The sequence below is a fragment of the Podarcis liolepis genome (genome assembly GCF_965112155.1).
Source record: "Podarcis liolepis genome assembly, chromosome: 3".
In the NCBI taxonomy this organism is placed as follows: Eukaryota; Metazoa; Chordata; class Lepidosauria; order Squamata; family Lacertidae; genus Podarcis; species Podarcis liolepis.
The window spans coordinates 14,046,156-14,065,803 of record NC_139557.1 but is presented as its reverse complement, the minus strand read 5'-3'; the positions used below and the strand labels follow the sequence as shown (position 1 = coordinate 14,065,803).

Here is a 19,648-nt window from a genome sequence, read left to right as displayed (position 1 = left end):
TACGTCAAGGGTCCCCCCCTCTAGGTTTGTTCCATTTTCCCCAAATCATTACCAGCACTTCAGTAAAGAGGATGTTGCTGTGAAACATTTTTCATTTAGCATCTCTCGAGGTGTTGTGAGTTTTTATCGGCTCATTAGATAAATCGGCAGTGGGATGAGACAAGGTGAGGAAACTTAATTGCTGAAATAGGGCTCATTTGACAGGGATGTCTTGCGGGGAGAGAGAGACAGAGAGAGAGAGAGAGAAAAGGAGAGTGTGGGGGCGTGAGTGAATGCAGGCGCATTTGCCTGTGAGTGACGCATATAAATTATAAAATATAAATTATTTTACAGAGAGGAGCTGGAAATCCCTTAGCATCGAAGCCCTCAAATAAGAACGGTGGCTCTTTTTCCTGCAGGTTCAAGTCAGTTCTGCACTTAGTTACCCCACCACTGCACCCACCTTTTACTGTCACGGAGGGCAGTGGGGACCACGATCTTCTTGCAGGCATCTTGTTGGGTCCGTGTGTATAATATGAGACAGGGAATCCCTGTGCTCTGACGCGGGATAGGAGCCTTCAATTGTCATAATGGGAGGGGGTGGAGGTGGGCATGGAAACGATCTTTCTCCGGGGGCGCTGCAGAGAATCGTAAGATAAAACTGCGTTGACAGTGAAAAAAGGATTGAAGATGGAAGTGAGGCTCTCTCTTCTACCCGTAGCAGGGTAGGGACATTATCCAGGTGGTCTTCTGGGAAGGAACATAACAAGTAGCCTTCTACTGACTCAGACCATTGCACCCCACTTGCCTACCCTGACTGGCAGTGGCTCTCCAGGAGCTGGGTTGGACACTGGGGCCTTCTGCATGCCACGCAGATGCTCTACCACCGAGCCGTGGTGTGCTAGGAGGAGCGAAGAGGCGTCGGGGGCCAGAGCGGGTTTGGCAAGCTAACGAGAGGAGTTTTGTCTCGGGGGTGGCTTTGCGCGGTGGCCAGGAAGCCTGGCAGCGGTGGAGAGAAAGTCTCGCTGTCTTCGGCAGCTTCTAGAGCAGGATCTTTCTGGCGATCCCAGGGACTCTCCGCCCCGATCCCCCTGGGGGCCACCTCTGACGCAAACCCCTTTCCCCGCCTTGGCTCCGACGCCCCCTCCTCCTCTGTATTCCCCACCCTCCCTTAAATAGCGTGGAGCTGCGGCCAGGAGGCGAGCTGGTGGCGAAGCAGCTTCAGCTTTTGCAAGCAAGTCTGTCCGTCCTGCTTGCGTGCCTGCCTGTCGGCCGGCCATGGTACCCTCCGTGGCGCTGCTCAGTCTCCTCGGAGCCGCAGCTCTGGCAGGTGAGTGAGGGCGCGGGGGGCCGCGCGGGTTGGGTCAGCACCACGGAGAGCGGCGCGGGGTCCGATCAGCACTGTGGACAGCGGCGCGGCTCGGATCAGCACCACGGAGAGCGGCGCGGGCGCGGCGGACCGCAGGGAACAGTGGAGGGGAAGGCGGGACAGGGATGCGGAGCCCGGCGGTGCTTTCCTAACCCTCTCCCACCTACGGCTGAGTCAATGCACCATAGCCAAGAACCGGGTGACAGGCACCTCGCCTGGGCACGGGAAAGCCCTCTCTCAGTCTGCCAAGGGATCCATCTCCTGTATCTCGTCAGGCTTCCATTCATCCATCCACATGCCCACCCCAATTCAGTTACGCACCTAAAAGAGAGGAATCGTGTGTTTGGCTTGAACGCAGATAGGGAGTATTCATTCAACAGCTTCCAGCTCCAGTTATGCTCACTTCAGCGCCCTAGAGGGAGAGCCAGTCTGCACCAGCTTCTCTTCAAAGGCAACATCATCTCATTCAATGATGGGAGACCAAGCCAAAAGATGGGCTCCTTGCCCATGTCAGAAGTGCATTGGGTTTCAAGTGTGCATAAACTGGATCAGGGTCCCCGTGACAGCAGGAGGAGAAAAGATCATTAAAAGGGAAAGATATATAAAATATACCTTCTGGGTGTGTGTTTTCTTCTCATACACTCATGTGTGTAAGGGAAGGGGGAGGAACGGAGTAATATAAACATGATCAGTATTTGTGTGTAGTTACCGAGGGCATGTACCAAATCCACTGTAGGTGAACAAGCCCTCCCACATGCTGGTTGTTCATTCAGTTTTTTGCCTGAATGGAACTGGACAGCTCAAATTAAGCATGTTAAAATGCTGAAGACACGTTTCTAGAAACAGGCATTTTATAGGTATAAAACTGAAAGATAAAGTGACAGCCAGCACTTTCCACACATTTGCTATTTGTCCATTTCGTATAAGTATATATGCCACTTGACTGTAAAAAGACAAAGGAAAGAAACCACAAAGCAGTTGCTTTGGTTTGCATTCCAATGTCTGGCAAGATCAGGAAGCAAGGATAATTTAAAATTCCATATCAATTTTATCGATTTTAACAACATACTGGATGTTTTAAGAAATCCTTGCTTTAAAACTTGCCTTATTAACGTAAGTGCTGTTGGGGTGAACTTGACTTGCCTGTAAAAGAGAACAATTGCATTGTGGAATGAGGCACCCACCGCTGAAGTTTTGTTGCTCTTTCCCTCCACTCTGGCAACTGGATTGAGGGTGCGTGTTGCGTTTTCCTTCAATGAGTCACTTACCTGCGAGTGCTTTCCAAGTCTTGGAGCTGTAGGAAGGGTAGGAAAAGCCCATTAATTCTCAAAACGTTTATTTCTGACAAAAGCAATGTGCTGTGTTATATGTGGGCATGTTGGTCTGTAATATTGCTCATGAAGAAAAACCTGAACACTCAACCATTGGTTTTAAGTGCCATGGACCAGCTGATGTATACTATTTTAAAAAGTGATAGCTATATATTATTGATTTCTATAAAATCAACTGCAATACTTCACCACCTTGATGGATAATCAAGGCTGCAATCCTGGGTGGATAATTAAGGCTGCAAGTTGCACTTGTTAAGAGACTAGGAACTGGGAGATCAGGGCCACCCAGCAATTCCTTCCTTTTACAGCACAGATGGGGAACCAATTTCAACTTTTCTGGGCAACCTTCTGAGGATCACATGCCTTTAATGGGCCAAAGGCAAGAAATGGAAGAGGAATGAATGTGAATTTTACTTTTGTAGTAGTCTAGTTTCTACATGCACACTCCCACACCACTTCTACCCTCCTTCCAGGCAAGCAAGAAGCATTATCACTGTTCAAGGAAGCATTCCAGAGAGGCAAAAGCAAGGTCAGTGGGGAGAGGCAGGTAGCCTGGGGAGAATCCTGAGGTCCAGAGAGAGAGGGCTGCATTTCATCCTCCAGACCAGAGGATCCCCATCCCTGTTTTACCGTAAAACACATTTTGAATGCTAAATATATTAAACCAGTTGAGTTATTCTTGGGTGTGGCATACATCCCATCCAGTGTTCAGTGGTAGGTGAAATAAAACTTACTGCCATTTTGCGTATTGTCATAAATGCATGTTTTAAGCTCTTAAACCCCTTTGGCAGAAGGTTGTCTAAGACATTATTGCCCAGCCAATCTCACAGACAGCTGCCCACATTGTTGGAGATTGTGATCCATTTGGTGCAATTCAGCCTGTACTGAAATGGACAGGTGCTCCTTTTTGTGCAATATGGCTCTACAGCCATCATGTGGTATAATACCTTATCCCCAATGGAACTCCTGTATCTAATTGAAATATTCCTTTGATGCTGTAACATCGCAACAGACAACACAAACTATATTTAATGTTGCTTGCTTAATTTAGTCAATGAGCATTCCCTTCATTCAGGGCAGGCAAGTATTGCCTTTGTTTTGAAATAATAATAATAATAATAATAATAATAATAATAATAATAATAATAATAGTACAATATGACTTTATTATCTCAGTAACACTTTAACCATTCCCACCCCACCCCCTTGTTAATCTGCTGCTCTTGTCCCCCTCCCAGTTTCTTGATATAAAAATCCAAAATTCTAAGAGGGCCACATGTTCACCGCCACTGTTTTCAAGAAAAGGGTCAGTTTTCCCATTCCACCTTTTTTTGAGATGTGATTCTGTCTCAGGGGTAACTTTCCCACCCCGGTCAGCTCATTCTAACAAAATGAATTTCAGCAGGGACAAAGGTAAGGTTTTGCACATAGGCAGGAAGAACCAGCTGCACAAATATAAGATATGGAGCACCTGGATTGCCAATAGTACATGTGAAAAGAATCTGGTGGTCTTAGTAGACCACAAGCTTAACATGAGTCAACAGTATGATGCAGCGGCAAAGAAGGCTAGTGCTGTTCTAGGCAGCATCAACAGAAGTATCATGTCCTGATCAAGAGAAGTCATAGTCCCATTCTATTCTGCCTTGGTCAGGCCACACTTGGGAGCACTGTGTCAAGTTATGGGTGTCACAATTTAAGAAGGATATTGACAAGCTGGAACATGTGCAAAGGAGGGTGACCAAGATGATCAAGGGTCTGGAAACCAAGCCTTATGTGCTGGTCCTGTGGGTTACCCAAGAGACGAGATCCAAGTCCGGTCCATGGTCAAAGGTGCAACGTGGAGGCAGTCCGTGGTAGCTGAAGCAGGGGGCAGGGCAGGGAGTCAGGTGAAGTCAGGAACAGGCTTGCAAGCAGGGAGCCAGGGCGGGTCAGGAGCTCAGGCAGGAAAGCACGACAGGAACTGGCAACCAACAATGTTGCTCCCGCAACTTGGGACTGGGGCTGGCCGGCTTTTATCTGCCCCGAGGCATAGGGCGGCCCCGATCCTCTGGTGACTCGCCTCTCCTGGCCTGGAGGCGAGCACTCCTCCTGCGGGAACTTAGTTCCCTCCGCCTCTCTGCCCTGAGCCTCTGCAGCTCAGGAGAGGCTGGAGGGTTACCGGACCCAGAGGCAACCTCCTCTTCCTCTGAGGGGGCTGAGAGTGGAGCACCTGCAGGCAATGGGTCCTCCATCACCTCAGGAGCCAGAGTAGACTCAGCTGATGCCTGCACCTGAGGATCCAGCACAGGTGAGGACCCTTCAGGCTCAAGCCCCAGCCCCGGCTCAGCTGGTTCTGGAGGCGGGGAATCCTGTGCAGGCTGGGATCCCTCAGGTTGAGCATCCGAGTCTGAATCCCAGGCCATCACACCTTATGAGGAACAGTTGAGGGAGCTGGGTGTGCTTAGCCTGGATAAGAGGAGATACGATAGCCATCTTCAAATAACTAAAGGGCTGTCACGTGGAGGATGGAGTAAGCTTGTTTTCTTCTGCTCTGGATGCTAGGATCTGAACAAACGGCTTTAAGATACAAGAGAGGAGATTCAGACTCAACATCAGGAATAACTCTGACAGTAAGAGCTGTTTGACAGTGGAGCGGTCTCCTTCGGGAGGTTGTGGACTCTCCTTCCTTGGAGATTTCAAAGCAGAGATTGGATAGCCATCTGTCATTAATGCTTTAGCTGAGATTCCTGCATCTCTGTGGGTTGGACTAGATGACACCCCCCCCCCAGGGTCCCTCCCAACTGTATGATTCTATGATTCTTCACGCTGACAAATTATTGTTATATGCAAAAGTATGAAGCATACATGTCAAAGGCACAAATCCTTTTGCTTAAACATGCTGCGGGGGGAGCCCGTTTTTCTGAACATATAAAGCTGCCATACAGATTCCAACCACTGATGCATCTAGTCAATTTTTTACTCTGACTGGCTCTCCAGTATATCAGACTGACTGTCCACCCAGATCAGCATTTTGTTTTCAAAATGGGGAGTTCACACTATGGTGATGACTATCTCTTCCCCACTTCTGAACATGTGGCTCACATAGGAATACTGCCTCTGAGGACTGGTTTAGCTCTCATCGTTAATAGTCATTGGCAGACCTCAATTCTTAGCTCTTTTATAAAGCCTTCAGAATTGGTGTCAGCGACTGCATCTTCTGGTACATCACCCCACAAATCAGTTGTGTGATCTGTGATTAAGGCAGAGATCCTAATCATGTCTACTCAGAAGTAAGTCTCATTGAGTTTAATGGGACACGCTCCCATATATGTGGGGTTAGGATTACAGGCTAAACATTTAGCCTGTCCTAAACCCATGGCATAGTCACTATGTTTATATTCAGTGCTTTAAAAAATAAATAAATTAGGGGTACTCTCATTGTCCTACTCATATTGAAATACTGCCCCTCAATGAGGCCAAACTTAGATTCGCAAAATGTTTAGGGGTATGCGTCCCCCTGCTTTCCCCCAGGAAAAAAAGCACTGGTTATATTCTGCCTCAAGGGAACAAGAGGGGGAGAATGCTATTGCCCTCCTGTCCTTCCAGTGTTCCTAGAGGTACCAGCTTGGCCACAATGGAAAACAGGATGTCAGGCTTTATAGACCTTTGGTACAACCCAGCAGGGCTCTTTCTAAGTTTTTACAGTCAATTAATCTCACGGGGAATCCCAAGTTGTAAATTGTTGATAGAAGAGTGGAAGAATTGCTATCTATTTACTGCCTCTAGACCGCACATTATGATAAAAAGCTATTATCCTTTTCCCTGCCTCAAGTCAGCTGCTTTCCCACCCTAAACTAAAAAGTCCTGAACAATTTTGCTTTTCTAAAGGTCCCCTAGCCCTTGGTCGTTTTGGTTACCTTTTTCTGCACCTTTCCCATCTCTTCAATCCCCATTCTGAGAAGGGATGACCGGAATTGTACTTGGCATTCCGTGCAGCTGCACCATAGATTTCTATGATGGATTGAACTAGAACTCTGTGGCATTCCATTTGATGCTGTTGGACTTCAACTCCCATCATCCCTGCATATTGACCATTGTGGCTGGAACTGCTGGGAGCTGGAGTCCAGCAGCGTCTAGAGAGCCACAGAATCTCCCCAACCCTGATCTAGAAGGTGGAACTCAGAAATTCAGAGCTCTGCTCTTGCCCTGAACAAGAGATTCAGAAGGTGCAGACAGCATCACCCAGGATAGAGAAGCAACATAAGGTAACGGCTCTTATGCAACTCCCACTACAGTTTTGATGCAGAGTTCATGCTGGGGGGAGGAGTGTGGCTAGAATATGCAGCGCTCCAGGAATACCGTGCAGGCAGATGGTCCTCTGTGGTCCTCTGCCAGCTGGCTGATGGCTGCTTTTGACGTTCAAATTTATGCTAAGCAGAACTGGCGGTGCTGCAACTGGCTTCATTACTGTCTCCTTAGGCTAGGGAATAAGGAACATTTTTTCAGTCTGAGGGCCACATTCATTTCTGAGTAACCTTCTAGGGGCCATGTGACAGCAGTGGATGGGGCCAGAGGCAAAAGCAGGCAGAACAATGAATAAAAGTTTTGTTGTAATATACAGTTACTGACTCACACTTGCAGTTATGAAAGAGTTAACCTGAGCCCAGAGCTCAGGTTGCAGGTGGGTGTGGCTTAGCAAGCGCTCAGCGGCCTCTACTCCCCTCCCTTTCTCAGTCTTTGTCTTCATGCTTCCTGGAACAAGTGAAGAAAGAACCCTGTGCAGGGAAAGTGCCCACACCATCCTAAATCCAGAGCTGATCCAGCAATATCTGGACATATTCCTTTCCCCCGGTGTATACTCAAGGGATTAGCTGAAGTATACAATTAATTATAGCTGAAAGGGTGCATGCTGGTGCAGAGCTGTGCATGTTTTTGGTCAAGACCATGAGTTCTTTGATTCAAAAAACCAGAAAAAGTCTCCCTGTGTCTCCTTTCGGTTGCTGCTAGATGTAATAATTTAAGGTATGCAAAAATCTATCAAAGAGTAGCTGCATCTGTCATTAGTATAATGTGGTGATGGATGTCGGACATCTTGGGGGTTAAACTAATTATCCTCAGTGATAAATGCTGCAGAAATTGAATGGGGGCTTAAGCACTAAAGGGTTATTTCATTGTTTTATTCAGTGAACTTCCATTCTGCTCTGCCGTAGCTGCTACTGCCTTCATTAGGTATTGAAGATCATATATCCTCATCACAGCATTATTGTTTAATAAGCACACTTGGTTTTGAGGAGGTTGGAACTTTGGAATTATGCAAACAGGCAGTAAATTCACTTTTCATTTCCTGAATTAAAGTGCGTTTGGGGCCCTGGTGGCACCAAAGCTCAATCTTGGCTAGCTCACTTTGAATTATGGCATCTAATATGTTGAGCCTATTCTGCACCGATGGGTGGCTGTTGCTGTTTTTGCAGTAGTGTAGTGTTGGATGGACTGCTACACACTCGAGTTATTCATTCATTATTAAAAACTGCTTCAGCAAAAACAGTTTGCTTCCAATGGTGCAGCAATAGAGGCGTGCACTCTTCTGGTTCTGGATTGGCTGCTCTGCAGAATAAGTCAGGCGTATTCATGGAAGTGAGGGGGGTCGGGGAATATTGTGAGTCAGATGATGGGGCATTTTCACAGAGACAGAAAACGTGATCTAGCTGACTCATGGGGGCAGGGAAATGCCTATTCCCATTGCCAGCACACGACTCACTCTCGTGAATATATTCGTTTTATTACAGCCATAACTCACGCACCAAGCAAGCATTTAAAAAATGATATCGCTGCTTAACGTTTATGCTTCTGTAACTTTTTATTATCATTTGAATCTAGGGAATGTCAAAAGCAAAACAAAAATCCACTCACTTTGAGCAAGCAATATCCAAGAGCTAAACAAGTAATAGCTTTTAACGATGATGAAAGATCATGGGATTAAATTCATATTTCATACTGAATATAAATCTGTCCAGAAAGGGGCTTGGGAAGAGGCTGTAAGCCATTTTCCCACCCATGTACAGTAACAGAACCATACAAGGGGGGGGGGGCGGCAGCGTGGGAATCAAAATACCTAGAGAACGAAACAGAATGAGTAGCAAGCATAGGAAACCGGTATGTGAAGTATTTCATTCATTTGAAGTTTGTCTGGGCTTCTTTGCAGATTCCTCTTCCAACGCACTCAGAAGCAGCAGGCACAACAGAGGTCTGCTGTTCTAAATCTGCAAAGAACTTGCAGACTGTAAAGCAGGGATAACCAATATGGTTCACCACCCTGCTGTCTAGCATCCAAGTAAAGAGGCGTCTCCTCTTCTCACTGACTTTCATCAAGGATAAAGAATGAAATGGGGACTGGGAATCTGAATGAAGAGTTAAACCAGGGAAGTAGTGCAAGCGACAAGACACTGCATTTGGAAGTGACCTGTTCAGCATTCCTGTTATGTGCTCCAGTGGTTGACATTATATAAACTATTCAGGGTATCAGGAAAGACTGGAAAATTGTGTTCTTAGTGAAGAAGGAAGGCTGTAATATGCAAACCACATAGTTAGGATTCAAGGAGTCAAGCATCACACAATATACCATTTTAATTCTGGTGCAAAGGTTGGAATAATAATAATAATAATAATAATAATAATAATAATAATAATTTATTTATACTCTGCCTATCTGGTTGAGTTTCCCCAGCCACTCTGGGCGACTTCCAGAATTGGCGAGTGAAACAAAGACAATGGGTTATGGTGCTGGAGGAGACTCTTGAGAGTCCCATGGACTGCAAGAAGATCAAATCTCTCCATTCTTAAGGAAATCAGCCCTGAGTGCTCACTGGAAGGACAGATCCTGAAGCTGAGGCTCCAATACTTTGGCCACCTCATGAGAAGAGAAGACTCCCTGGAAAAGACCCTGATGTTGGGAAAGATGGAGGGCACAAGGAGAAGGGGACGACAGAAGACGAGATGGTTGGACAGTGTTCTTGAAGCTACAAACATGAGTCTGACCAAACTGCGGGAGGCAGTGGAAGAGAGGAGTGCCTGGCGTGCTCTGGTCCATGGGGTCACGAAGAGTCGGACACGACTAAACAATAAATTTTGGGGCTCATGCAGACTTGCCCTGCCCCCACTACTTTCCCTTGGAAAAACCCAATCTTAACACGCTGAATCAGAGCAAACACCAATTGGGGTTTCTCCAGATTGAAGTTTGCTCCAATTTATTGGTAAAGAGTGGGTTTTCCAGGGGAAAGAGGTGGGGCAAGGGCAAAACTGCTTGAAGCCATGCCTAGGAAGCATGGAACAAGCAGAAAACTGCCCATACCCATGCTTTCTAGGTGCAGGACAAGTGCAAGTGTAGGATCCACTGAAATCAATGGGTCAGGTTAGTCATGCCTTAAATCCCATTGATTTCAATGGGAACTAAGTGCAACCAATTTAGTCTGTTCTGCTTATGGGTGCCATTATTTAGAAGGTTTGGGAAGACATATTTGCTGGTCTGGAGACAAACGTCTTGGAATGCAGCAATTGTCTGTTGAAACCAAACCAATTTTTGCTGCAGTTTATAATGTTGGCTTGTTTTCACCTGTTACAATCTGCCATCGGGGTTCCCATGTTTCTGACCTTGGAAATGTTTTTATTCAAAGGTGTTCATTCAGCACCGGTGGAAAAAGATGATCATGTTGAGGAAATGGTGAGTAGGAAAACTCTTTATTACGCTAAAATATAGGTGAATTAAATTGCCCATCACTGATAATTAAAGCTCCTTGCATGCAGTAAGAAATGCTCTTTACTAAACAAGGCTGGGGTGAAGAATCTCTTTCTGTTTCCTTTGAGAGGAATCCGAGACTCATATGTTGACGTATGTCTGGTAGCACCTCATCTATATTGCCTTCTTCTCTGATCCAACTCCAGAGGCCTATTTCAGATAGATGTCTTTCCACTTTAAGAACCTAAGAGTATTAAACACTAGGTGGAGGAGTGGGTAAGAATGTGTCATGCAAATGTTGTCTTCTTTCCCCAAATTCCTCTGGCCCACAATAATGTCTGGCAGTGTTCCATCTGGAATTAGGGAAAAGCTTTGGCTTAATCCTTCTTTAATGCTATGCCAAGCAGATCATCCATCTGATTCGGGGGGAAATGCATTGTATGGTACAGGCTGCCCTCCTGAGCACACTTACTTGGGAGTATGCCTATTGGAGCTCAGTGAGATTTTACTTTGAGTAAATATTCATGGAAGTGCATGGGTCAACAATTCCCTCTGCGTTAGAAGACAAAAGATTAATGGCATTAAATACCACTTCAAATGACTGTTTGCTTTCAAATTAGTGTAATGGGCTGTGCACAGAGTACATCAATCTTGTACCCACTACGTTCAAAGGAAGCATCCATTCTCACTCTGGAATATTTGGATCTCCTCTTCCTTTATGGTGACAAATGAATAGGCTTGTTGTTGAGTTGGGTGTTTGTTTATAGAGCATTATCTCTCAAAAAAACCCCAACAACCCTGGAAATTAGGCTTCTGCTGTGCTTTATTTTTTTGACTGATGTGTATTAATTCACTTTTGTATTTTTTAAAAACAAGCACTTGTGTTCTGATCCTATTCTGACTCTCTTGAAGGTCTCAGTTGGAGTAGAGTATTTTATAAAAACAAATAAAGAAAGAAAAGACATTGACCTTCCTTTCCTGTTTTTACTCTAGGTGACGCGGTGCATTGTAGAAGTTCTTTTGAACGGTTTGTCGAAAGCCAATGTTCCACCTATCAATCCACTGTGCAAAGAGCTTCTGAAGAAAAGTAAGTGCTCAGGTCCTAAGGGAATCCGATCTAGCTCCATTTTTACACTAAGAAAATAATATGGGAGATGATGCAATTTCACAAGCAAAGCTGTCATGACTGTCCAAGAACCCATTCATATCAAAGTGGCCATTAATCAAGCGTGGCAAACTTGCTGGGTATATGGGAAACTCAAGGAGAATTACGCTTTCAGAAGATTTAAGACAGGGGACGGCAAACTAAGGTCTGGGGGCTGGATCAGGCCCAACTGCCCTCTGGATCTGGCCTGCGAATGGTTCTACTTGGATCAGCGTGATCGCAATTTTTTTTCCTATTTTTTTGCCCCTCTACCTAAGACACCCCAAGCTTACAAATGTACATCTGTGGTTAATTTTGAGAGGCCCAACAGTGGCCTGACAAATGAGTCAGAGGGCAAAAGCAAAAGTGAGCGAAGAACTAGAGTAGAACAGAACTCAGACTCTTTTCAATGCATCTGTGGCCATAACATTTCATGTTTTGTTTTCAATAGCCTTGTCCATGAGGAGGATTATTTAAGTCACAGATGGGGACTATTGAGGAGAGGCAATGGAAAACCAGATGGGAGGGGAAATGGCTGACTGATGGGAGAAATGAACAGGAGCATTCAACAAGGCAACATTTTATCAGTGGTCCTACTTGTTCCCTTGTAATTATATTATAATTACTGAAACAGTGGGTAGTGAAAACTCTCCCACATTAAGGCTGCATGCACACTGAACATTTAAAGCAAATGACTTCCCCCAAAGAATCTCAGGAGCCGCCGTTTGTTAAGGGTGCTGGGAATTATAGCTCTGTGAGAGGGTAAACTACAGTTCCCAAGATTATGCCGGGGGTGTCACATGCTTTAAATGTGTAGTATATATTCAACCAGGGACGCGGGTGGTGCTGTGGGTTAAACCACAGAGCCTAGGACTTGCTGATCAGAAGGTCGGCAGTTCGAATCCCCGCAACGGGGTGAGCTCCCGTTGCTCGGTCCCTGCTCCTGCCAACCTAGCAGTTCGAAAGCACGTCAAAGTGCAAGTAGATAAATAGGTACCGCTCCAGCGGGAAGGTAAATGGCGTTTCCGTGCACTGCTCTGGTTCGCCAGAAGCGGCTTAGTCCTGCTGGCCACATGACCCGGAAGCTGTACGCCGGCTCCCTCGGCCTATAAAGCGAGATGAGCGCCGCAACCCCAGAGTCGGTCACGACTGGACCTAATGGTCAGGGGCCCCTTTACCTTTATATATTCAACCTAGGCCTGTCACTAAAATAGTGTGAACTCTTGTGCATCAATCATGCCATTTTGGCAACATGAGCAATAGCATTCCAACCTGAATTGGGAGAATCACTGGTCCTCTTTTTTCTGGTCCTCAGTCTCCCAGATGAGCTGTAAGAAGTGAACAGGAATGGGAGGCAGGCAGGGATGGAAAACAGGGCAGGCAGAGGGTGCAAACACGATGGCATCCTCCTAAAGAATCCACAACTTGTTTTGTTTTGTTTTTAGCCAATCGACAAAAGCAAGAAGAAGAAAATATAGGCAAAGCTGCAGAACTTGAGCTGAGGCATTTATCAGAATCAGAGGAGTTAGAGAAGCCACCAGAAGGAACTGTGAGAGGAGGAGAAGAACCGAATGAAGAAGAATTGAAAAGACAGGCAGAAGGAAATGAGAAATGGCATCCTGAGGAGAAAATCCACAGGGGAAATGTCAACCCACAAGTCATCTCCCAAGAGAGTCCTTATTCTTTTGATGAAGCCCACAAGGAAGAAAAAAAAGATGACGCCGAGAAGAGAACTGAAGAAGAAGGTAGCTTTAAAAGAAATCACCAGAGTGAAGAAGAAAGCAATGAGAAGAAACACAGTGAGGAGCTGGAGCCTGAGCTTCTAGACAAAAAGTCTCCTCCTCCAGCAGGAAGGGTGGTTGAAGGTGACCTCAAACGTTCTGGAGGCCAAAGGTACTTGGAGGAAAACACACATAGTCAAGAAGAGGGGAATCCAGAAAGCAAGGAAGAGGAAGATGCTGAGGAGGAAGAAGACGAGGAGAGCAGCGAAAAATACCACCACAGCTTTCATCGAGAATACGAAGACTCTTATGAGAGGAGAGAACCTGATGCAGAGAAGCGAGGCCGCAGACCAAGACATTATCATAGGAAACCGAGGTTGGGCAACTCCTCTGAATACAAGAGACATCATAATGGTGAGAAGAGGGACTCGCCCGAAGAGTCCAGCGAGGAAGAAAGTGAATTCTGGGATAAAAGGAGCCACTACCCCAGACATTATTATGAGGTAGGGCACCATTTTGAGGAGAAGAGAAACTCCGACGAGGTGCATGGCTCTGAGGAGATGGAGGGAAAGAACAGGGGCAGGTGGCATCACAGCAGGGAAGAAAATGAAGTGGGAGACATGAGGCAGCGCAGCAGGGAAAATGAAGAGAAACAGCACCACTACGAGAGAAGACTCCATGATGAACCACAAAAGGAGTTGAGGCGCCACTATGAGGAACGGACTCTTCGCGGCAAGGCGAGCGAGGAAGATCTAGGCAAGCAACATAGCTACGGCATCCGGGATGAGAAAAGGCGCCAACACGACAAAGAACAGCAGCGCTTGGAGTGGGAGGAGCTGTCGAAACCACAAAATCTGGAAAAGGGAGAGGAAGAGCAGAGGTTCTATGGTCCAGAAGAAAGGCACAACCCCAGTGTTGGTGAGGAAGAGCCAGAGAAGAGGCGCCACAGCGAGGGGGGGAGGCATGAGGGCAGCAAGAGGGCCCTTCTGATGGAGGAGGGCTATCCAAGAAGCCACTACCTTGTGGAAGCTGTGAAAAGAGCCGCGCCTCCACACATCCCTTACTACCAGCAGCTCAGGTGGAAGGGCAGACGTGTTGAAAAGAAGGGAGGCATCGCCGATCCGTTTCTGGAGAGCGAAGAAGAAGAAGAGGAGGAGCCCAGGTCCCACCCAAACGAGAGAGCCTTCTTTCCCGAGTATAACGATTATGACTCGCCATGGGAGAAGCAGCAGCTGATGGATGGCGTGAGCCGCAAGCATAACAGCAACGACCCCAGAATTGAGGTGAAAAGGCAATACAACCGGATGGACGAACTTGCCCATCTTCTGAGCAACCGGAAGAAATCTGCAGAGTTCCCAGAGTTATACAGCTCCAAGGAAGACGTGAAAAGGGGGCACGCTGTGAGAAGCGGGAAGGGCAAACTGAGTCAGCGGCCTCTCACGCTGGAAGAGGTATTCCTTTACGATTTTGTATGAAATACTCATTTTGGCTTGGAGGGGGGGAGAGTCAAAGTTTAATTTCAGCAACATGACTAGGGCAAAAGCTTATATTTGCCTTCATTTCCAAAGCCTTATACTGGTGGCCTGATAGCGAGACCAGCGAGTCCTATCCATGGGGTTGTGCCTCACATTGGCCAAAAGATTCCTGCATTTCAGGGGGTTAGACTTAGAGGACTCTTGTGTTCCCCTCCATGATTCTGTGATTCCCTAGGTGGTGCTGTGGGTGGTGCTGTGGGTTAAACCACAGAGCCTAGGACTTGCCGATCAGAATGTTGGCGGTTCGAATCCCCGCAGTGGGTTGAGCTCCCGTTCCTCGGTCCCTGCTCCTGCCAACCTAGCAGTTCGAAAGCACGTCAAAGTGCCAGTAGATCAATAGGTACTGCTCCTGCGGGAAGGTAAACGGCGCTTCCGTGCGCTGCTCTGGTTCGCCAGAAGCGGCTTAGTCATGTTGCTGTACACCGGCTCCCTTGGCCAATAAAACAAGATGAGCGCCGCAACCCCAGAGTTGGTCACGACTGGACCTAATGATCAGGGTCCCTTTACCTTTAATCTAAATTACCTCTACATTTCGCAGTAGAGGTTTTCACTACAGAGCTATGCAAATTTTATTATGCACATTTGTTTTGAAACTGCTGGTTTTAGTTATGTTTTGATAAATTTTATGGTGACTTGTTTTCAGAGTTTGATTTTATCAGTATTTTTTAATGAGTATTTAATATTATGTAAGCAGTTTATAGGTTTTTGTGGATTAAGTGATGTGTGTATATATATATACTTGTTTCCCATAACCTTACAATGCAATCCTATATATTTTCACTACATACTAAGTCCCATTTGGAGTGGAACTTATTCCCAGGTAAGTGGACCTAGGATTGCAACCTCAATTATAGTTTTTCCTTAGTTGCCCTCGGGAACTTCTCCTAAGGTGCTAATTGTATCCTTCTGTGCTGTAATTGGCTTTATTGTAATCTGAATCTATGCCAACCTACTGCGGGTGTTTGGCTAGGGTGCATATTTTGGGTTCCTGCCAGCTACATGATCTCAGGATTCACTCAGCAGTAATGAAGATTTATATGTAGTGCATGATATCTGATTCCCTTCCCCCCCCCCCCGAGAGCAACCCGATATTTAAACAGAAGCACATTTCTTAATAAACTCTAGATTTTTGGAGAACCGTTAATTCAGAACTGAGACTCTCCTTTTAGTATATGGGACAGAATACTTTGCGCTTTGCGATGTTTGCCCTTGCAGAACTGACTGCAGAGCCTTCTGCAAGGCTGCAAATATTTCGCATGAGTGGCACATTCCGACTCTCAGTACTACATGATACAGTTCAGTATGCTTTTCTGAAATTACCGACCGAGGGACTGTAAGGGCACTGAGAGAGTCACAGGACTAAAACTGCTATCCTGAGAAAACCCACAAGCTAAATTACCTGACCTAATTGGTGGGAAGGTGCCAGGCATTCCTGAAATGGAATATGTTGTTGCAGCTTTGAAATGAGCATGATCAGTTGCAGATTAACTCTGATGATTGGACAAAACAAATAAAAACCAATTCCCTGGTACCCCAATGTAGTCCTTAGGTTTAATGTAGCTCCACATCAGTGCGGAGGACAAACTTGCAAAACATGAACTTGCATGAACATTGTGATGCCCAATATTGCGTTCCTATGTTGGTGTTCATGGGAAGAAGTTGGCTTTGATGTCTGGGAGAAACCAGTGTGCTCACAGGAGAGTGAGCGAGAGACAGCTGGACTGGAGATCCAAAGAGATTCCAGAAAAGGTCTGGGATCTAGCTGGTCACCAGTAACACCTCCACAAATGAGAGAACCCCATGAAGGGTGTCCTCTGCCACCATTAATCCACATAAGATGAAATATGGGAAGAGTTGCTCCTCCAGGAACCCTCGATCCAGGCAATTTTAAAGATCAGAATCATCACTTCATATAGCCCAGAAACAAACTTAGTAGCAGATGCAGATGTTGATGAATGGGAGTAATCTAATCTTGGCAGCCAGTGTCTGACCCAAACCTATTAGTGTTTTTATTAGAGAACGTTTGATTGCAAATCAAGGTTCGTGCAGTGAAGCAGCATATACAGTTCCTGTGGAAATTGCATGCAAAGGAAGTTTTAGTCCGTAACTGTAGGAAGTATATCATAAGGCATGGAAGTCCTTCATGGATAAGGTAGGCTGCAGGTAAAAGTCAACTTCTGAGTAATGAATATTGGGAATGGAAGATCAGGACAGAGCTGGTCTGGACTGTAGTAGTTTCCAAGCACTTTCCAAAGGCAGATGCATGTAAACACATTATAGTTCAATGGGTTGTATCATGGTGGAATGCCCTCCCTTTAGATGTCAAGGAGATAAAGAACTACATAACTTTCAGAAGACATCTGAAGGCAGCCCTGTATCAAGAAGTTTAAATGTTTGATGTTTTACTAAGTCTTATATATGCTGTAAGCTGCCCAGAGTGGCTGGGGAAACCCAGCCAGATGGGTGGGGTATAAATATTATTATTATTGCCCAATAAAGAATGCAGTTCTTAGCAGCTCCTTGAAGATATAATAATAATAATAATAATAATAATAATAATAATAATAATAATAATAAATAATAATTAATAATAATTAATAATAATAATAATAATTTATACCCTGCCCATCCGGCTGGGTTTCCCCAGCCACTCTGGGTGGCGTCCAACAAAAGATTAAAAATACATTAAAACACCAGTCATTAAAAACTTCCCCTAAACAGGGCTGCCTTCAGATGTCTTCTAAACATCAGATAGTTATTTATTTCTTTGACATCTGGTTGGAGGTTGTTCCACAGGGCAGGTGCCACCACCGAGAAGGCCCTCTGCCGGGTTCCCTGTAACTTCGTTTCTTGCAGTGAGGGAACCGCCAGAAGGCCCTCAGGTTGAACAATGGGGGTGGGGAAAATGCTCCTTCAGGCAAAGTTGGGTCCAGGAGGACTCAGGTTGCAGGCCTGCTCTTTCAGGGGGATCACAACTCAATCCAGAACAGGCCAAACACCACCTCCTAGGTCAGAGAAAGGAAACCCCCACAGCCATTGGATGGATAGAGTCCAATTCCTGAATGGAATTCAACATCTGGCAGGTCATGCCTTTCCCATCCCTAAACCACTGAGCCACTTGGGCTTGCCAATTGGGAGGTTGGCAGAATCCATGCAACGGGGTGAACTCCCATTGCTCTGTCCCAGCTTCTACCACCCTTGCAGTTTGAAAGCATACCAATGCAAGTAGATAAATAGGTATACCTGTGGCGGGAAGGTAAACAGTGTTTTTGTGCGCTCTGGCTTCAGTCACGGTGTTCTGTTGCACCAGAAGCAGTTTAGTCCTGCTAGCCACATGATCCAGAAAGCTGTCTGTGGACAAACAACGGCTCCCTCGGCCTGAAAAGTGAGATGAGCGCCGCAACCCCATAGTCGCCTTTGGACTTAACCGTACAGAGTTCCTTTACCTTGACCTTTACCTGTATCAACTGGACTCTACCATTAATATCTCTGTTTTCTCTGGGCTGAGTTTGTTTGCTACTCTCCCTCCAACCCATAACCACCTTTAGCTGCATGTAGAGAGGCACAGTCCTCCTCCTGCCATGCCATGAGGATCCGAAAAGCTGAGATACAGTTGGGTGTCAGCAGTATGCTGATGACACCCAACTCTGCACAGCCGCTCCCGGTGGCTCCATGCAGCTGTTAAATAGCAGAGGCTGGATCCTACCAATACCCTATGGGAAAACTCCTATGGGGCAGCATAGCTATCCCCAATCACCACCTTCTCTTCAGCTTCCCTGAGAGCTAATAATAATAATAATAATAATAATAAATATTTTTTATTTATACCCCGCCCTTCCCGGTTCAAAAACCAGGCTCAGGGCGGCTAACAACAAATTCAAAACACTTTAAAACACTTAATTATAAAAGCAGCATAAAATACGGTATAAAAAATTCTAAATTCAAAAATCAATTAGATAATCCCCAGGGCTAGCTGGCTGAATTGGTCCTACTTGGGCCAGCGAGGGGGCCAGGGGAGAATTAGCTGTGGGGTCTCAGAGCGGGTGATCTTCATAAAAGGGGAGGGGGAGCGAAGAGAAGGGAAATAAAAGATCAGTCTGAATTCAAATTACAGGCCAGGCGGAATAGCTCTGTAGGAACAGAACCACTTCAGGCAGTGCAATCAGGCTCTTTCTGCTACAAGAAAGGGTGGTATTGAAGGCTGCCGAGAGATCCTGGAAAAAATAGTGGTGTCACACCGCAAGTAAATGAATATGTGCAAACGCGCCATGGCCAGGTGTAGTTTTCTTCCACCTTGAGGGGTGACAACACACCTTTGATGTAAGTGATGATTGCTAAAGAACAAAGGAATATTTGTACCATGATCCAGTGTTCCTAATAAAGAGTAATCTAAACCTGTGGTATCTTGGCCTACAAGGATTTGCATTCTTTCCATTCTTCACAGGAAAAGGAACTGGAAAATCTGGCTGCTATGGATTTGGAGTTGCAGAAGATAGCAGAGAAGTTCAACAGTAACAGGAGAGGATGAATTTGGCCTGGCTTTAATGTGGGTATGGTAAAGCGCAGCTTTGTTTAACAGTACACTATATTTACTGGTAAAGTCACTGCCACAAGTCTTACTTCCCTTCCCTTCCTAATAAAGAAGTAAATGCAGTTTACTAGTTACCTAAGTGATGGTTTGCACAGGCCCAAGTATCTTTATTCCAAATACGCTAGGAAGCCCAGATCAGCATGAATTTTAAGCATCTAGACCTGTGTGCAAGGCAGACATTTTAAAATGCGTGTGGAAATAATTGTGTGTGTATGTTCTTCAGAACTATGTTGTCTCTTAGTTTGAAATAATAAAATGTTGTTCACA

General features: G+C 45.8%; 1 protein-coding gene across 2 annotated transcripts in view; it reads left to right on the top strand.

The window, feature by feature from the left end:
- The window catches only part of CHGB (chromogranin B), an 87,486-nt gene extending 67,838 nt beyond the window's left edge, over window positions 1-19,648 (top strand). The window contains exons 1-5 of one of the 2 annotated variants that reach the window (XM_083493787.1): window positions 777-1,309; window positions 10,329-10,375; window positions 11,384-11,477; window positions 12,980-14,706; window positions 19,235-19,648. In XM_083493787.1, the coding sequence (XP_083349913.1) occupies window positions 1,258-1,309; window positions 10,329-10,375; window positions 11,384-11,477; window positions 12,980-14,706; window positions 19,235-19,318 (2,004 nt within the window). In that variant the 5' untranslated portion in view covers window positions 777-1,257 and the 3' untranslated portion in view covers window positions 19,319-19,648. Of the gene's footprint in view, window positions 1-776; window positions 1,310-10,328; window positions 10,376-11,383; window positions 11,478-12,979; window positions 14,707-19,234 lie in introns of those variants that run through there. The other variant, XM_083493788.1, reaches the window with a different exon arrangement.